Source organism: Heteronotia binoei, chromosome 1, assembly GCF_032191835.1.
Source record: "Heteronotia binoei isolate CCM8104 ecotype False Entrance Well chromosome 1, APGP_CSIRO_Hbin_v1, whole genome shotgun sequence".
Taxonomy (NCBI): domain Eukaryota; kingdom Metazoa; phylum Chordata; class Lepidosauria; order Squamata; family Gekkonidae; genus Heteronotia; species Heteronotia binoei.
In genome coordinates this window covers 126,873,134-126,888,858 of record NC_083223.1, presented here as the reverse complement: position 1 = coordinate 126,888,858, position 15,725 = coordinate 126,873,134, and the positions used below count along the sequence as shown (strand labels likewise).

General features: G+C 40.6%; 2 protein-coding genes across 2 annotated transcripts in view; one reads left to right on the top strand and one right to left on the bottom strand.

The window, feature by feature from the left end:
- Positions 1 to 667, bottom strand: part of PEX3 (peroxisomal biogenesis factor 3) — a 22,465-nt gene extending 21,798 nt beyond the window's left edge. Inside the window, exon 1 of the mRNA XM_060240431.1 lies at positions 349 to 667. Coding sequence (XP_060096414.1) covers positions 349 to 421 — 73 coding nt within the window. The 5' untranslated portion in view covers positions 422 to 667. The remainder of the gene's footprint in view (positions 1 to 348) is intronic.
- ADAT2 (adenosine deaminase tRNA specific 2) lies at positions 638 to 15,725 on the top strand. The gene is made up of 6 exons (XM_060240442.1): positions 638 to 731; positions 9,057 to 9,161; positions 12,475 to 12,625; positions 13,611 to 13,717; positions 15,346 to 15,418; positions 15,507 to 15,725. Exons 1-6 carry the CDS (start codon positions 660 to 662, stop codon positions 15,545 to 15,547), a joined length of 549 nt encoding a protein of 182 aa, XP_060096425.1. The 5' UTR covers positions 638 to 659; the 3' UTR covers positions 15,548 to 15,725.

Here is a 15,725-nt window from a genome sequence, read left to right as displayed (position 1 = left end):
AATATTATCATCGTTTGGACAGGCACTCAAAAATAGGGCATTTTACATTTATTTGCCAGTAGTCCCCATTCACATTTACTTGCCAGTAATCCCCGCTGAACACAGTAGGACTTGCTACTCAGTAAATACGCACAGAAAGGGTCAGTAAAGGAAAAGAACGGGATGCATGTGGGAAGGAAGGCTGTATACAAGGAGCAGTAATGGAGAAACCAGTAAAAAATGATGAGACATGGAAGGGACGTCAGTAGAGAGGTGCAGATGGAAGACAAGTACATTGTGCTAAAGAGCGACCAAGAGCAATCAAATGTAGGAGGGGGGCAGCTTTGTCGGTTACTCGCATTCACTCACCGCCCAGGAAAGCTCCCAAGAAGAAGCATTTCTTTTTGTGGCGCTTCAAGAAGCCCCACACGGCTAACAGCATATCGACAGCGTATATCCAAGACGATCCGGCTTCACTCTCTTGTTGCAGAAGTACAGCCGCTGCAAGATGAAGCCCCTCCTCCTAGCCTCAGACGTTCATTACGCAAGGCGGCCGAGAGGCAATACGAGTCCCACCTGTTTCGGAGTTCCCCAGTTTGCCTCGGTTCTTCCTCTATCGGGATCCTCCGGAAGCTTCAGCTCTACATCCTTTGTTCCACCTATTAGGCATAGCCCTGGAAATGGAAGCGGCGGGAAAGCGGGTGGTGATCGCGGAAGAGACGGAGGCCTGGATGGATCGAGCTATAAACATGGTGAGTGTATATGGGGATCCATAGGAGAACCAGTTGCCGAGGCCTACAGGCGAGCTTTTGTCGCATTGCTCGTTTTGGAAAAGGGAGAATATCCACTGAGACAGCTTTTCTCATCGTAGTACAATAAGCCAGGTTCCGCCAACAGTTCCTCCTGCAAACTAAGCAAGGCGCCTTACTGCACTGTTTGGTATCTGAAGAAGTGTCTGAAGAAGTGCACACGAAAGCTTACATCTTGATAAAAGGGCACCCCGGACTCAAACTTTGTTCAGACATCTCCTTTGTTGCTGAATTCTCTCACTCTTTTCCTCAGCTGAATTATCAGTTCTTCTAACATGGGATAGAAGCGTCAGTTCAATTGTGTATATTTCATACCCTGATCCTATACAAAGTTGGACATGGTTGCACCTGTTCTGCATGCCTACTAGTGCAATCCTGAAAACAACCTTCTAATGCTGTTTAAGTCAGTGGATAGCTGGTCAGGATGGCACTGCTGCATCTCAGCCTAAGAGCCAGTTTGGTGTAGTGGTTAAGCGTGTGGACTCTAATCTGGGAGAACCGGGTTTAATTCCCCACTCCTCCACATGGGTCAGTCACCATTCTTGAAAGAGCTGCTTTCTCAAGACCAGTTCTCAAAAGAGCTCTCTCAGCCCCACCTGCCTCCCAGTGTGACTGTTGTGGGGAGGGGAAGGGAAAAGAGATTGTATGACACTCTGAGGGCAGGGTATAAATTCTTCTCCTTAACATACTATTGTCATGATCCTTCAGTGACTTTTATAGCACAGGCATGACCACGACCCTGGGATTCAGGACATGATAGAGGTTGGAGCATATTATTTCTATGATTGTTGGCCATAATTTCCTGATTTTCAGTTCCTTACTTGAAATGAGTTTAGAAGCAGACTGAATATGAAACTGCTCCTCTAATAACTATGTAAGGGACGGACTCTCCCCATATACCTCCCCCGCCCCAAGAGCCTTGACTAACATCTACTGGTTATCCCTGGCCCAAAGTGCATCCACTTAGCCTTGGCCAGGGCCTTCTCTGTCCTGGCCCCTACTTGGTGGAACATGCTTCTGCCTAAGATCAGGGCCATGCAGAACCTACAGTAAAATGGAACTGTTCTGCCAGGCCTTTGGTTGAAGTGGTGGACAGTCATTTGATCTCCATGCAAAAAGTCACCCTATCAGTCTGCCCATATGGAGTACTGGTGTTATATAAGTTTGGTGTGACTCCTGTTACCATCTGTCCAGCTCATTGTAATGCTATGTATACTTTGCTGTCTTAATTGTTTTTAAGAATCTACTGTGTTAATGAGGTTTTAATCTTTATTAATTTCTGATGTTACCTGACTGAGCCTGTTTTGCGGGAAGGGTGGGATATAAATCCAACAAATAAAATATAACTAAAATACACCTTTGGCCCATTCCAAATTATAAGAACACTGTCCAATAAAAAAAAAATCATCTTACCAAAGCTTTTTGTTCATGTTTCTTGACTCAACACATATGAGGAAATGACTGAAATTGCTATGTTCTGAAATTCTCTTTGGACCACCATAAATCAAAGACTTAGACTACCGGGGGACAGTCTCCTGTGGAATGCTCTAACATTGTGTCTGGTTCAGAGATTGTGATTTATTGAGGCATGTTACAGGGTATAAAACAGTGTGGCCCGATAACATAAGATATCCAGTAAACATAGCAATAGGACTGGGTTATATAATTAGAGAACTATGCAAACAAGCTATCTAAGACGAGGCATACTATAAAGAATACGAAGAGTGGATTGGAAGATACAAGACAATGCAGTAAAAGCAAGATGATACCTATAATAATCATTGCCATAGACCACAATCCTATACTATTATAAAAGTGCCTTTCTGGACTGTTTCATTGTTTTGCAGTTCTAATCTTTTAAAAAAATTATTCCTATTGAGCATTACTGTTTTGCACATTCTACAAAATGACAGATATGTGGGAGCTTTCCTGGTTTCCTCAAGACGGCCATCCTACAAGGTGGGAGCTACTGGTTCTCCCATTTGCAGGATAGTTCCTTTAGAAAGCCTTTCTCAGGTAAGTAAAGCTGTCAGAGCAGAGCTGAGTTGGAGAGGCAGTCTTGCTGATACATTATATCATGAAACAAAGTATTTTACTTTAAGGCCCTGTTCACACAGCGTGTTGAGTCCATGTTAAACTGTCCCGGTTCTGTTCCGAATATCTTTGTTCCGGGTATTATTGATCAGACTGCCACACTGCAATTCGAATCACTCCACGGTGAAACCGTCTTCTGCCGTCCACACAATGGCACCATACAGTTCTCTTTATTGTTTCCTCCACCATTAGGCGCATAAGAGCATAATGCGCATACACACATTATGCGCATAGTTAAAAACATGTAGTTATGTGCATATTGCTAAGTAGTACAAAAAAATGACAACCGTAAACCGGATGTCTGAGGCTCCTTTTGCTCTGGGACAGCATTCAGACATCCAGAAGTTGGTTAATATCACAGCAGAACTATCCAGATGGAGAAAACGACGAGGTGAAACCAGACAACTCAAAAAACACCACAAAGGAGCAGGTAACAAAATATTCCAATTTGGAGAAGGATTGGAGGGGGGTGACGATTGACTACTGGGAGGCAGATGTTGCTGTCTGATCAGCCACTTTTAATCCAATAGGAAACAGCAGCGACAACTGATTAAACTGTGCACCTGAACAGGCCCTAAGTTAAGCCATTTTCCTTACAGATTCAGAGTGGCCTGCTACAATGAGCAGGACCCCTGCTAACATTACTTCCTTGACCCAGAAATGTTGATCTGTGGGATACATCCTTGAGAGTTTCTTTGTTCTCATTCCTGAAAGCAATGGACATGCTTGAAACCCTAAGAGATATGTTGTGTCCTGCAAGGTTTTGAGCAGGTGACAGAGAAGCAGGTGAATCCTCAAATAGCTAGAGGATTCTTTCCCTCAGGTAGTTCACTGTGTCTTAAAGTACTGCCATACTGAACACCCATATTTTGTCAGCAAATTGTTAGGCTCCTCCCCCCCTCCCCCATTTTTTAAAAAGAATATATAAGACTCATAGATTACCCTCCTGGGATATAGAGACAACACTTACCTATTAGCCCATGCTAGGTTTGTTCATATCATGCTGAGAACATTGATAGGTGTACTGACTTGTCTTATCTTGTCAAGTTATGTCAGCCTAAAGTTTCTCAGAGGTTGCTGCAGTACTCTGGAATGGGCTGCTAGTGGAGGTGAGATATTCTTGTTTGAGACTGTATAAAATAGTACTCTTGAAAAAGGCATTTTGTTGATTTCATTGTTGATACATGGTATGTGGACTTGGACTAAAGTTGTTGTTTTACTGATGATGGAATAATATTTTGAGTGTTTTGGGTTTTTTAAAATATTGGTGTATTTTTAAAATATTGGTGCTATTGTACACTGCTTTGGACTCACTATAAACTTCTTACCATGTCCCTTATGATAACAAGCAAGGACCTGCAACAAAACATTGTGGATTGTTGTGGTATATATTCAACTGCCTTTAGCACCATCACCTCAGTCTTGGCACTCAGGTAAGGGAAGAGTTCTTGTGGGTGGCTGAAGTGATGGCACAGGAGATGAATGAGTGAGAAGGAGCTTCCCAGCTGCTTCCAGTACTCTTGTCTCAACGTTTGGTGCTCTGCAGCTTAGGAGAGAGTTTGGGAAGGTGGCTATGGTGCAGAAGGCAGGCAGGTGAGTGAGAAGGAGTCTGCTTGCCCCAATCTGTCTCCAGCACTGTTGCATCATATGTACTCCCCAACTCTCACCTTGGCTGCTGAGTAGGGAGACTGAAGTGATGTCATTGAAAATAGGCAGGTGGCAAGGAAGCTTCTTACCAGCTGTCCACCAACAGAGCCACTGCTTCCTTGTATCTGAAGAAGTGAGTGTGACCCTACCACCAACTTTGTTAGTCTTTAAGGTGCTAGTGGACTCTTGCTCTTTTCTGTTGCTACAGATGAACACAGCTACCCATCTTGATCTGCTTCCCTGTGTGTGGGGAGGAGGCTCCCAGCCTTCTTTCCCTCCCCCACTGCAGCAGTGGTGTGTTTTGGAGTTTTTAACTCCTCCCCCTTTTGGAAAGGTTTCAGGTTTTTCTGCAAACCTGGAGGATCCCCCAAGTCTGGAGAAAAAAATCTCCCTTCTGTCCATGTGGTTCCATGGGTTTAAGTGTCCACAGATGAGGCCACAGTTGACTATTAGATATGTTTATACTAGTTGAGATGCTACATGTCAGTTGCTTTGTGTGGTTCTACTTTAGCACTGTGAACAGCAGTATAAATGGAATATAAGAAATTATCCATAGAGACATTATTTAAGTGCTTTTTTTCTTCTGGACACAGACATTGCAGGGTTCTTTTTCTAAGCTGTGTTAATTTCAGTTTATGTTTGTCACATAGTTGTGAAGATATTATTTAGTTACTTTTGTATTACATTTTAATCTTGCCTTTTCCTCCTGAGATGCCAGGGTAGTATACATTGAAGAAATTATAATGGTGGTTAGCTGCCCCGAGTCCGTTTGGCATGGGCGGGATATAAATTGAAAGTAAATAAAAAAGAGGATGTTGTATTTGCATTTTCTTTCCATCTTGTCCTTGCCAGAAGAATGGATCAGGCTGTCTGCCTCCTTTTGCATTCCATCTGATTTACTGCAGATGCCTTCTTTAATTTCAACAGCTTCCCTGCTGTAGCCAAGGGATTTAGAGTGGGTTACGTTGTATTCTTATTTCATTTCATCCTAATCTGTCAGGTGCGCTTGGCAGAAAGATGTCGATTTTGCCAGGACTGTGCAGTGAGCTACATAGTTAAGAGGGGATTTGAGTGTGGATTTTCTGCACTGAAGCAAAACTGTTTGCTACACACCAAGCTGGTTATCTTTGTTTTGTTATCTTGTATCTGGTTTTGACTTTAGTCACCATTACTGCATTTTGCATCCTGGGATGTGTTTTTATTTACATAGCGCCATCAGTCTGCATTGCGGTTTACAGAGTACAAGAAGACAGGTTTCTGTCCTGAGAAACTTGGAGTCTAATATTTGATGTGTGGAAAGAAACGTGGATAATTAAAATATTAATATGCATTCATTCAGTCAATTAGTACTTGCTTAGGCTTCTGTTGCAGCAGAGGAAGGAGACTAATGGTTTGTTTCAAAAGCCTCAGAAGAAAGATGGACACTGTAATACTAACTTATAAACCCTCTTTTCTTGTCAACACTTCCCAGATGATGGACTGTGTATCTCCTATATTGGCAAGGGCCTTAGTTATAGTACTATTAAAATAGCATAATAATCAGCTGTGTTTTCTCATCTAAAAAAAAAACGGCCAATAGTGTGGCAGGTGTTAATTAAGATTGAAAATAAAATTGGCCATTGATTAATAAAGGATTGGAATTAAACTGATTAGGCCCAAAAAGGGGGGGGGGTAGAGAAGAGCTTAGCTAGAAGAAAAAGTTTTAAAAACACAATATGAAGTCTCCCTGTGCCTAACTAAAGGATGTGGTCCACGACAGGCTGTGGGAAGCCTGGCTTCGTTGCGCTCAGCTCACAGCTGAATCTGAACACACTTATCTTGCAACATGAATGCTTGCTTGTGGTCTACGCTTGCTTGTGGTAACGATATGAAGTATGGCAACCCAGGAGCTTTCTCCGGGAGACGCTCCTGGAGACGCCCCCAAAGATGCTGTTTATTTTACCAGAAAATGTGATGAAACTTTGCTGTATGCTTGATAAAAATAATGCCATGTATGGAATGTACCTGAGATGCAGCAATCCTGCCTTGTCTGAGAATTTACGCATTTCCCGTGTGATGATCCTGTTGATGTAATGGATTTGCTAGTATAAAACCTTATGTCCTTCCTTGAATCATTGTTCAGACTTACTTTTCTGGCACCAGCCATAGGTCTGAAACCCATGCATGCATGTACGTCAATAAAGAAAAGCTGTTTTTTTCTGATCCTGCCTCTGGCCTGATCTGCCACTGAACCAACCACCAATTGCATATTGCAGGGGTCTTCCTGCTACAATAGGAAGTTGATCATAAAAACATTCTTATAAGGAAACATGTATATCTTGTCACAATGAAGACAAAATACAGTATATACTAATGTGACCATATAAATTAATTACTCTGTTAAGTCTGAGATGCATTTTCAGATATACAAATGTAAGCAAACAGAGAATTCATCTTGGCTGCATAGATTACTGTAAAGTCTGATACTTTAGCCTTAAATACAAACCTAGGTTGTTTTGAAAGCTTGTTGTGATTGATCCACGAATAATGTAACGGAATACCTAATTTCCCCACTTAGTTTTGAGTGCAGCCAATTGATCTGTCAATGACAAATAGATTCTGTGAGAAAAATACTCCTAATTCCAGAACAAAGTAGTCACCCATTTGGTTGCCAGGGTGCCTGGAGACTCAACTCACACACATCTGCCAGGAGAACCATGCGATCCCCATCTTGGCCGTTGTAGCGGAAGAAGTTGCACCGCCAGGAACTGTGCAGGCAAGCGGTTTCCAGCCTTGACCAGAGACTCCATCTTGGAAGGCTAACACTACCAGCAGCTATCTTCCTGCAGTGCCAAACTCCATAACAGCGAAGCGGGAGGCTCACGTACTCAATGGATGTCATCTATGCATAAAGCCATCAAGCTTATCTTAGGCGTGGATCCTGCCAGACTGCCTAAGCCTTTGTCCAATGGAACCCAAGACAAAGACTGGTGCCAGTAGAAGGATGAAGAAGAGAAAGAACATCTTCACCTAGAGCCAAGTGTCTTTGTATAGACCGAGTGTTACCTTAGGTAGCAATTCGGCCACCTATTCACTTTTTCAGATAAGTTTGATAGTTTTAATCACCCTCACCCCAATCATTTCTCCCATTCTTTCCCTTAATGGTCATCCTGGAGCCTCCCCCTTGGTCCATTGTTACCTGGAAGTCCAGTCAGGTAACCAGAGCCAAGCCTGCTCATTGGCCAGATATGGGCAGCCAATCAGGTGCCCCCAATAAACTGGCTATTGGCTAACACATAAGTCCAGCCCTTATGGTCATTGCGGAGCCTCCCCTTTTCCTGAGGTCATGTACCAGCTGACCACTGTCATCCGCCCCTGTACCTCCTACCCCCTAAAGGCTCAAGGTAGTCCTTATAACCTGTGACCCAGCTCCCCACAGGTGTGCATCTAGCAGTACCCCAGTTCCACTGTCTAAATACATCCCCGATTCTTGGCCGGTTGAGGGTCCCTTCCCCCTAGTCCTCGTTCGTCACCATTGGAGCCTTCCTTGAAGACTACGATTGGTAATTATCACGCTGTTTGTCAATCCCTTGTATTATCTCTGCTTTTCTCTCTATTTTTATTAGGACTGTAAGTATGTTGTATGTATTCATTGTCTTGTATGTGTGTTCTATATTTTTCTACAATAAATTTTTAATTGCTTTTACTTAATTAGTGTCCTTGTAAATTTAAGCAATAATTTCTGAATGTGTATCCTGTATACATAGATTCAAGATCCTTTTTAAGCCAGATGCCCACCTGTCAATTCCCCAACCTTGTTTTGAGGGCATTTTGGCTTACAATTCCTCTGAAACAACAAATAATATTTCTCACAAAAGTTTTTAAAAATCTTGCACTTGTATTAGAGCAGAGTGTGGGGGGGCTACATGTGCCCTGCCCAACATCTCTAAGCTTTAGGGAGTTGAGTCTGCCACATTGTGGTTGTGAAGGGTCCTGATTTTGTGACGGGTGTGCCACAGGCCTACTGTTGAAATAATAGAAAATCCATCCTTGTTAGGTTTTATTAGCCATCTTTCCTTAGGCTAGGGATTCTGTTTTCTGATGGAAGAAGACTGCAGATTTATACCCTGCCCTTCTCTCTGAATCAGAGTCTCAGAGCAGCTCACAATCTCCTTTATCTTCCTCCCCCACAACAGACACCCTGTGAGGTGGGTGGGGCTGAGAGAACTCTCACAGAAGCTGCTCTTTCAAAGACAACCTCTGCGAGAGCTATGGCTGACCCAAGGCTATTCTAGCAGCTGCAAGTAAAGGAATGGGGAATCAAACCCGGTTCTCCCAGACAAAAGACTGCACACTTAACCACTACACCAAACTGGACAGCTACTATATTGGACAAAGATCTTTTGTTTTTGAAATCCTTGCTCAGTGCTGGCATTCGGAGTGGGAAGGGGTAGGTAACTATTAGAGAATGTACTTTGCATTGTTTCTGCACACACACTGACAAACTGTTTCAACATTGTCCTTTCCAAATCTTTTTGTGTCTGATAGGCGAAGGAAGCACTGGAAAATGGTGAGGTGCCTGTTGGCTGTCTCATGGTCTACAATAATGAGATCATAGGGAAAGGGAAGAATGAAGTGAATGAAACTAAAAATGTAAGTCCTCCAGGTAAACAAATGAAAGTCCCCATGCTTTAAAAAAAGTAAGTGAAGGATGCTTGTATTTGGGTAAGCTAGTTTGGTTTTTTGGCAGCAGAACTGCCAAAATTCATCACGAACTTTAGTTTGTGAGCCAGTTCATGTCCACCCCTAACCAAAAGTGGTCATTGCATCACATGATACTATAGGAGTCACCGAAAATGATTATACAGCTGGAAGGGACGTCACAGCATTGCAGGATGCTGCTAGGTTTGTGCACATTTGAATTGTTATTTCTATGAATTTTGCATTTTGATTTCTGTGTTGCACCATACTTCTGTAACATGCTATCAAGGGAGATTCTGCTTGGGACTCTCCTTATAATGGTTTCATGAGGGTCATGAGAGCTTTCCTTTTTTATAAGGCATTTGGCATGGGTAACATGTAGCACTGATTTATGAATAATTCTGAATTTTGATGATTTTACATTTTTTGTATTATGTTTTTTTACTGAAGAATTTTTTAAAACCTGTTAACAGCAGATTTCCAGATTGAAAGGTTGTGTGTATGATATAAAAAGAACATATGTTATACTGTGAAAATTGGCCTTTTAGATATGTGTGGTTCATTCACCAAATGCCTAATAAAGGTTTCGGTTCATTCACAACTATCATGAGAGGAGCGTGTGTGTATGTATTTGAGTGTGTATTCCTGAGTACAAAGCATCAAGAGGTGGACCTGAATTGAAGTGTGTGTTAAAGAGTAGTCCTGCAGGCACAGTAGACTTGTCTTAATCTGTTTTCTGTTCCTTAATAAGGACTCTTTAGGACAGTTCAACAGATATCTCTCTGAGCTATTTATTCTGAACTGCCTGAGGTGAACAGGAGGAATTGCCTGAGTTTGTTTTTCTTGTGGCAGCTTCCTTGCCTGTTCTTGTTTTTCCTCCAGACAAAATTTATATCCAGTTTAGATAAAAACCATAATTCTTTTCAATTGGAATAGTTTTCTAGCCTTTTCTACTTTGCTTGCAAAAGTACCTACCAAACAATCTTTTTACCCATGAAGGAGTTTTTCTAATAAAATATACTTTAGGATCCTACTGTGTATGTGTAATATATTCATTCATAGCAATTATCTATGGACATGTCACAGTAAAATATATAATTTGTGTACTGTTCCTCCCAGAATCTTTTCCTGGTAGCCCCTTTCAGTGCATTCTCTGTGGCTTCCCTGATGCTTTAGATTTCCCAGTTTGTATCTTATAGTCTCATTTTACAATTTAAGGATATCTGAAAGCTTGATTCTTTAACAGGTATTGATACAGTGGAAGTTACTGTCATATTCTGCCTTGTGTCCCTTGTTTTCTTGGACCAGCATTATGTTTCCCAACACATTTTGTACTCTTTGTTGCAGTTCTTGCATATATTTACTCATTAAAACTCATTACACTAAAACTTGTCTGGAGAAGCTTAAGAATCCAGTGTATACTGCAAATTAATTCATAAGGATGGGTTTTGTATAGACGTCAGCTGCAAGGCTATTGCAAAGAAGGCTTCTCCAGGACAAACCTCTGGTCATGACTGGATTATAAATGTGTGGGTATGATGCCAAATTCAGATAAAGTGGATAGGTGATGATTTATTGGAGATTAAGATTTCTTAGCATTCATAGCTTCCATTAAGCATGATTTTCACGTACTATTTAAAATGTTAAATGTATGAGCAAAGCTATATAATAATGTTCATTTGTAGTTGATTGCACTACATAGCAATAATTCTATAATAATTTTATGTTTATGTTTTATGTTTATCGTTATAAAGTAGCACATTTTAATCTTTCAGAGAATTAGGATTTGGTCTTTGATTTTTGTCTAACAATGACAGAAAAATAAGCAAAGTTATGTGAAACATGAAGGCTTTATTTTTCTCACATAAAATAGCTTTAAAATATATCCAAATAAACTGAACTTACCAAAATACATTACCCATTTTGTAACTAAATGACATTAAAAATTGAGGTTATCAGCTGGTAGAAGAGAGAAATACTGACAGCTTCAGTTCATCCCAGCAACATTTTCAGATCTTTGTAATTAGAAGTGACTGGAAATTGAATCAGTGAACTTCCCTAAAGCTGGTGAGATGGTCTTCTATGCTATCCTTTTAGCTATTCTGACTAGTAGGTCTCATTTCTTCCCTCATGTTTATTCATAAGCTGATAAAAAATAGCAAGGATGTTGATATCTGACAGGGCAGAAAAAGCCTTTTCCCTGTAGCTGAGCATTACTTCTCCAAATAGTCCCTGCTGCTGTACCCTCTTTGTCCTTGCTCTAAAAGAGAATATGTGCAATGCCTGTAATTGTTGTGCCCTGGGGTGGCTTTAAAAATGGAAAAACTGATTCATGTAACACAGGTTACTACTAGCCTATTTTGAGGGTATGGTGGACGTTAATAAAGGATCTTTTAATAAAACATCAATAAAATATGATTTTATATTTTACTGATGGAGTGTCAAAGAAAATTCCTATAAATATTGTAGTGTTCTTTTATATGCTTTTGGCTATTACATTTCACTGCACTGATGCCAAGCGTTAATTCACTCACAAAGACTGGCATGCCCTAATGACAGAATGTGCCTTACACTAACAGAATAAACCACACTTAGTCGAGTGGTAGGCTAAAATCCATTGTTGTAAGTTTATCATGAGCCTTGTCCCTGACATATTTCTGCTTGTGAACATCAATAATAAACCTTACATGTTGGATTCTACAAGCTTTCCACAGCAGGAAGACTGTTCCTCACTTTCTCCTATTTCAGCAGCCCAATTTGATCTCAACAAAGGCTATGCCAGAGTCGGGGGAATCTATCAGAGTCAGCACTGCTAAATATTATACACTGGAACTGCTGTATGTTTTGTTTTTCTCTAAAGCTAGGAATAGATTTAGTGGTATGGTCCACGCTTGAATGAATGCTAACAAGTTGCACACATGTGGCATGATCTCAGCTGGCTCATTTAGTTCTTTACCAGACCGTCAGGAAGTGATGTGCTATACACCCTACCTCTAATGAGAAGGGTCACTTGAATAGTAGTGGGGACAAGTGTGCTCCATGATGGCATCACCACTTCAGCTGTTTGTCTTAATCTAAGTGCTATCTGTAGTGCTTCAGCATAATTTATAGGTAGGTCAGACAACAGACCACAAATATGGAATCATGGAAGCCATATAGCTTCTTTTTTTCTGAAAAGAGAGCTGATTTGTTGGAGTTTTCTCTTTCATTCATACCAATGTCATTATCATTAGTTATAAATACTTGTTTTTCTATATCCTCACAGGCTACTCGCCATGCAGAAATGGTGGCAATTGACGAGGTGATAGACTGGTGTCGTCAGCAAAAGGAAGACCCTGAGGAAGTATTTCAGCATACAGTATTATATGTTACTGTAGAACCCTGTATAATGTGTGCAGCTGCCCTGCGCATGATGAGTATCCTTTACTATATGATGTAATGGCATGTTACTTTCAACCTGTAACATGCTGTAACGCCCTCTACATGGGGCTGCCCTTGACTCAACTTTGGAGGCTGCAACTGGTGCAAAACACAACAGCCAGGTTGTTACTGGAGCTACCTGTACAGGAGCACATTCAACCTGCGCTGGAAATATTACCCTGGTTGCCTGTGGCATTCCGGATTCGTTTCAAGATGTTGGTCATAATCTTTAAAGCCCTATATGGCCTGGGATCTGTCTATCTTCGGGACCACCTCTTCCCATATGTTCCCCAGAGAGCGCTATGTTTGGTCTTAAAATCTTAAGATCCTTGGACTGAAAGAAGTTCGATTGTCCACCACTAGAGCCAGAGCGTTTTCAAGAATAGCCCCTGCTCTGTGGAATGCCCTCCCTGAAAACATCAGGGCCCTGCAGGACTTGCCACAGTTCCTTTGGGCCTGTAAGACCGAACTATTTAAACTTGCCTTCAGTGGTTAAGGGGAGATGGCTAATGCCCCACAGCACTGACAATCTCATTGGACAAATACAGATAATCAGACGTGCATCTTGGATTTTTATGGTTGGAAAATGTATGGAACTGTTTTTATTGTATATTCTGTTTTTTTAATATTCTATGTTGTTTTTAACTGTTTAGCTGCCCTGAGCCCATTAGAGGAGGACAGGATATAAATTTGATAAAATAAATGAATCTATAGATTGCTTGACTAGCAAGACAGTGGAGGTCATCTTTTTGTTGATAATGTTTATGTGTGATTTTGTCTGTGCAGAAACTGTGGGAACAAAGCTTTATTTTAAAAAGACTTGCTGTGGGCAAGGACAAAGTCAAGGATGGAGTCGTCCTCAAGGACGACCTTGAGTCAAAACCAAAGAAGCAGGAGTTGGTGAGAGAAGGTTTCCTCTTATTAAATTGGGACAATCATATAACACTTCCTTGTTTTAGGAATTCCTTAACTTATTCATATAAATCCCACTTGTTGTATATGGCTGCCAAAATGAACGGTTTGGAGGCTGTTGCTCTGTTTTGGACATCTCTTCTGCTATCTTAACAAACACAGGAGAAACATTTCAGGTGGAATACTTTGGCACTGTGTTTTAGGGTTTGGAGTAGGCAGTCTATTTGACAAGAGTGTTTTGTACAGAATCTCCTATGTTGCTCTGCTGTTTTGCCACAGGACAAGGTATAATATATCAAAAGGTGTGAAGGAATGAAGATGGGGTATCACAGTGAGTCTTGTGAATGGTCTGGGAGTACCTAATCCCATAGCAAAATGAAACAAAATGGATACAAATTGGTTGATCGGTTCATTGAAGAGCACTATGTGTTATGCAAAATTTTAGTAGAGAAAGTCAAGATCTAGCATATTTAATGCAAGATATTGATGGAAGAAAAGCAAAGTGATACTTTGAGTCTGAGTTACTGTGTCATAGGGAGAGGCAACAGGGTTGCAGTGCTTAGGAAAGGGGATAATTCACTTTTAGGATTGGTGCTGAGTGTCATTTAAAGGATCCTAGGCTAAGAGAAGCAGATAAAATATATTGTTTTTAAAATAAAATTTGTCTTGATATTCAGTCTGGGAATAACACTTTAGATGTACATTGTAGGAACTTGCAGAAGAGGGAACGTTTTTATTTAAGAAATTGGATCATCATTTGCAAGCAGTTGCAGCAGACAACAGTATAGAAAGCATCCCCTTATGTAGGTATATGCTTTTAGATTTTTGCATTCACTGGAAACATCCTACTTTGGTATATTTTTAAAAAATCTGTCACTCTCATTCAAGAAATAATTTTCAAGGAATAAATAATACTGCGGAATAATTTGTGGGTGAGATAAGCTGCAACATAACTCAGTTATTTTGGTGGGCTAGGGAAAATTTAGCAGGTAGAGGAGAAACATTATCAGAAAGAGGAGTTCCTTGTCAGAAACGCTTAGATAGCGCTAGTGAAGACAATGTTCTGTTCTAGTTGTCTGGTTTTCACAGTCCACAGAAGAAGCTAATCTATGTGTAAACAGTATCACTTTAAACTGCAGGTAAAAAGATACCCTTGCAATTGTCCATACTTTGAAGTACAATGAATTTGAAAGCCTTCACCGGTGAAAAAAATCAGTGTTTCAGATGTGGTGGAGACAGCTTCTTATTATACCTTTGTGGCATGTGAGCTACTGTAGCATATCTCCTTTGTTGTCACACAGATAATAAAAGAAGCTTTAAGATGGTCATGTGGGGGGAATGCGCGGCTAACCTCTGTCTGTAATGACAGTTGTCAGAATATGGGCTTCTTTCTATAGCATGAGCTCTTCCTGCACGGCATACAATTTATATAACCTGCTAATATGGGAAAGAGCCATACTGCAGCAGCTCTTGAGTTGTAAAGGCCATGAATAAATTACATCTGAAGCTAGAAAATGCCTATGCAAATATCCTTGTGTTTGTATGCAAATTTGGTGTTCCTTTATGTTAACTACTGTTAAAGGATACCCCTCAAGTTGCCTCATAGCTATATGATAGAGGGATGTTCTGAAGATGAAAATTTTTCTTGACAATACAGCACTGAGGTAGCAGAAGCCACGTCTTTATGGGATCCATATAGTAAAGATACACAAACCCTTTTTTGGGTCAGGAACTAGTAAATTCTAATACCAAAGTGGAATTTGGGATGCCTTTTTAAAAAAAATGCAAAATCTTCTGGTTATAGTGCATAGCTGGTTATCGATCAGAAGAAGCTGTGGCAATGTTGAAAACATTCTACAGACAAGAAAACCCAAATGGTAAGTCCCATTTTTATTCTAATTAATTTTTAATGCGCATGTACAACTTTGAGTATTAATGGATCCTTTTCCCTTTCTTTTTTGGCAGCACCGAAATCAAAAGTTCGAAAAAAGGAATGCATTAAGTGATTAGCTGTTGTGGAAGCTACACAGCCTTGGAAGAGTAACAAATCACCCATTATGTGATGCTTTCTTTCCCTTGGCTAGTCAGCACTAAGATGTAGAGAAGGTCATTTCTGTTTCTTTGTAGGATATCATAATGTTTCATTTAAAAGTGTTAATGATATTAAATAATCAAAAAAGAAAA

What these genes read in the sequence shown, in the direction of transcription:
- ADAT2 (XM_060240442.1), top strand. Translation starts at nt 660, where the DNA reads ATGGAAGCGGCGGGAAAGCGGGTGGTGATCGCGGAAGAGACGGAGGCC. An exon ending in ACACAGGAGAAACATTTCAG is followed by an intron (nt 13,718 to 15,345) that starts GTGGAATACTTT and finishes TTCTGGTTATAG; the next exon opens with TGCATAGCTGGTTATCGATC. An exon ending in CAGACAAGAAAACCCAAATG is followed by an intron (nt 15,419 to 15,506) that starts GTAAGTCCCATT and finishes CTTTTTTGGCAG; the next exon opens with CACCGAAATCAAAAGTTCGA.